This window comes from Octopus bimaculoides, chromosome 3 (assembly GCF_001194135.2).
Source record: "Octopus bimaculoides isolate UCB-OBI-ISO-001 chromosome 3, ASM119413v2, whole genome shotgun sequence".
In the NCBI taxonomy this organism is placed as follows: Eukaryota; Metazoa; Mollusca; class Cephalopoda; order Octopoda; family Octopodidae; genus Octopus; species Octopus bimaculoides.
This window is the reverse complement of record NC_068983.1, coordinates 3,394,626-3,397,682: the sequence shown is the minus strand read 5'-3', so window position 1 is coordinate 3,397,682 and position 3,057 is coordinate 3,394,626. Positions and strand designations below refer to the sequence as shown.

At 38.9% G+C, this 3,057-nt stretch overlaps 1 protein-coding gene across 1 annotated transcript in view; it reads right to left on the bottom strand.

The window, feature by feature from the left end:
• The window catches only part of LOC106867634 (multiple epidermal growth factor-like domains protein 6), a 42,213-nt gene that overhangs the window by 27,353 nt on the left and 11,803 nt on the right, over nucleotides 1–3,057 (bottom strand). The window contains exon 2 of the mRNA XM_014912560.1: nucleotides 2,314–2,418. Coding sequence (XP_014768046.1) covers nucleotides 2,314–2,418 — 105 coding nt within the window. The remainder of the gene's footprint in view (nucleotides 1–2,313; nucleotides 2,419–3,057) is intronic.

The following is a 3,057-nucleotide window of genomic DNA, read 5'->3' as shown; positions in this document are numbered from 1 at the left end:
GAGAATTCGTTCAAGATGTTTTGCAGTAAAGAAGGCTGACGTAATGAATTCCTCACACAACTCCCCATGGAGAGAAAGGGAGAGAGGGAGATGAATGGGAAAGAATGAAAGAGAGAGAGAGAGAGAAAGAATGAGAGAGAGAGAAAGAGAGAGAAAGAGAGAGGGCTGGCGAGAGGTGGAAGGTGTAGAGATGAAAGAATGGAGGATAATGTTGGTGTTGGGCGTGTGTATGGGGGAAAGGGTAATAGGAAGTAGAAGTGTGGGGTGAAGGGGGGGATGCGGTTGGAGGAGAAGGAGGAGGTACTATAATTAGCATTTGGGGGATTAGAAAGGAATCTTAGCCGTCGATCGAAACTTTGATATTAAGTACACATATAAGTACATATTTGCGAGCGCGCGTACGCACACATAGAGGGGAAAATGGGAAAGCCGATTTCAGCGGGATTCGATCTTGAACACAGGAAGCAATAAGCGTGTATTAGAACTGATATGTCTTCCCCTTCTGATGGTCCTAGCGATACATTTGTCAACGCTTGTCACAACGAACGGATGTCTGAATACTTGTTCGTATCCATTTATGTTCATTTGCCTCTGATTTCAATTTTTTAAAATTCTTCCCGTTAGGAAGGGGTTGGTTTCTAATAAAGATACAAAGCTCTCTCGTTGAAATGTAGATAACAAAAGCAATGTCACAACTTGAGAAAAGTCTTGTATATTATTACTGTTCCACTTACAGAGTGTTTGTAATATATGCGTTGGTTGAGTTCTATTTCTGAAAACCCTAGCTTATCCAGATTGTCATTTAGGCATTTACTAACAAAACTAAATGCACCGATTATTTTTGGTATAAATGTGAATTTATAATCTGGATAATATAATGTATGTCATTATTCAGTTTATTTTAAGGATTTCTTGCCAACAGAGAAAGAACCGGTTTCTAACCTAAATCCAAGGTTATATGAGTATACCAGAAACAGCCGTTTCAACTCTATACAGACTGCTGAACCAACCTATAGAATTGCCAGGAATACGCTTTTGTCAGAGGAATCCGTCTTGCCAAATATACGCAGAGGTGTTTCTAGTTTAATTTGTCAAAGTCTATTTGATCCTCTCCGTTTTACTATACAGTTACCATTGGTTTCACGTCTATTTTGCTTTTGGCAATATCGGCAACTCATCTCGGACCTGCTGGCTGGAAGCTCATAATTTCTTTATTAATGGAGGTACGAATATAGTCTTTGTCAGCTGAGGTTGTAAAAAAAAAAAAAAACAAATTAAATCTTTTGAAGCGAAACCCTTTCTGGGCGAGATGGAACCGGTCAAGGGAAATAACCCCAGCCTGCCCAGATGGAGATTTCATTTCAAAGAATTTCGTTTCAAGGTTTTTTTTTCACAAACCTGGCCGATCAAGACTGTATTCCTACCGCCATTAGTTAGAGTTAATATGTTCCCGGCCAGCAGGTCCGATGAGCCGCTCATATTGATAAGACCATTATAGGCGTGAAACTAATGGTAACTTTCTGACTGGCCAAAATCAACGTCTACATCAAATATTACTGGTCAAAATATTTTTAGAGTCCGCTTGTCTCGGACTTATGAACACCTGACCGACACACACACACGCGCGCGTGCGTGCGTGCGTGCGTGCGTGCGTGCGTGCGTGCGTGTGTGTGTGTGTGTGTGTAAAATGGGATTCCATACAGTCACCGCACTTGGATATGTAACTAACTTCTTCAACACGAATCTTGAGAAATTAGGGTTTTCAAGACCAGAAAGGAGAAAGCTAATTAGATGACTATAAATACAAGCCAACAACAGAACTATCAAAAGTTGTAAAAGTTTTCAAAAGTTTAGCAGTTAAGTATATCTGCGCATGTCTCAACATTCAATAGTAGATATGAGTACACACAAATAAAACAAAACATGCACTGGTTCCAGTTGCTTGCACATATGCACACATAGATGCACAACTATGTGTGTATCTGTTGAAATTCCAACGAAGTAGCCTTTGATTAGGTTAGAAACCGGCTTTTTCGCCATTGGCAAAAAAGGTCTAGAAATGAAATTAAATAATAGCGTACACACACAAACATACCATCAGATGTATGTACATATGTATGTGTATACACACACAAATGTTTATATATATACACACACACAAAACTTGGTTCATAAGGAAAAAGTGTAAAGGAAAAAAACAAAAAAAAACAACTCGGAGTTTTAGTGTCGGTAAATAAATTAGAACTCTCTCGGGGAGTAAGTGTGGAAATCAAAGATAACTTTTAATGAAAAGGAAACAGCTTATGATCTTACCATATTGGCAGCGGGGACCATGGAAACCTGGGGGACAAGAACAGGCCGGCATATATCCACCATTACAGGCTCCACCGTTGAAACAGACTCCACGGCTGCATTGACCTGAAAATTAAACAAATAAGGTTAGTAAGGAGGTTTTCATTAGAAAAAAGTAATTTATTTTTTCTAATTTTGTAAATCTCAATTTGGTTGGTCAACGTAATTCAATTCTGGTCTTATAGGAAAGTCAGTGATTTCAGGAATATGCTTATTATAAAGAAAAATGGTCTCAGAGTGACCTGTGGCATGTATTTGAACATCATAGATAAATATAGATTATATCAAATACCGTACAACATACATTTTTGAATTATTAGAATTGTGTCCTCCTCTGGAGCAGGGGTCCCCAATCACTGGTCGCGTAACATTTGGTACCGGGTCGCAAAGAAAGAATAAATCTTAAAATGTTATCCCTGTTTTATTGACTGTCACAATCTACAGAGTGCTTCTTGATTAACTATATAATAATTAAATTACGTAATTACATGCCAATGGTTCTCAACAGGGATCCATATAAGATTTAGTTGAGGCATGGCTGTGTGGTAAGAAGCTTGCTTCCCAACCACATGGTTCCGGGTTCAGTCCCAATGCGTGGCACTTTGGGCAAGTGTCTTCTACTATAGCCTCGGGCTAACCAAAGTCTTGTGAGTGGATTTGGTAGAGGAAATTGAAAGAAGCCTGCCGTATATATATATATATATA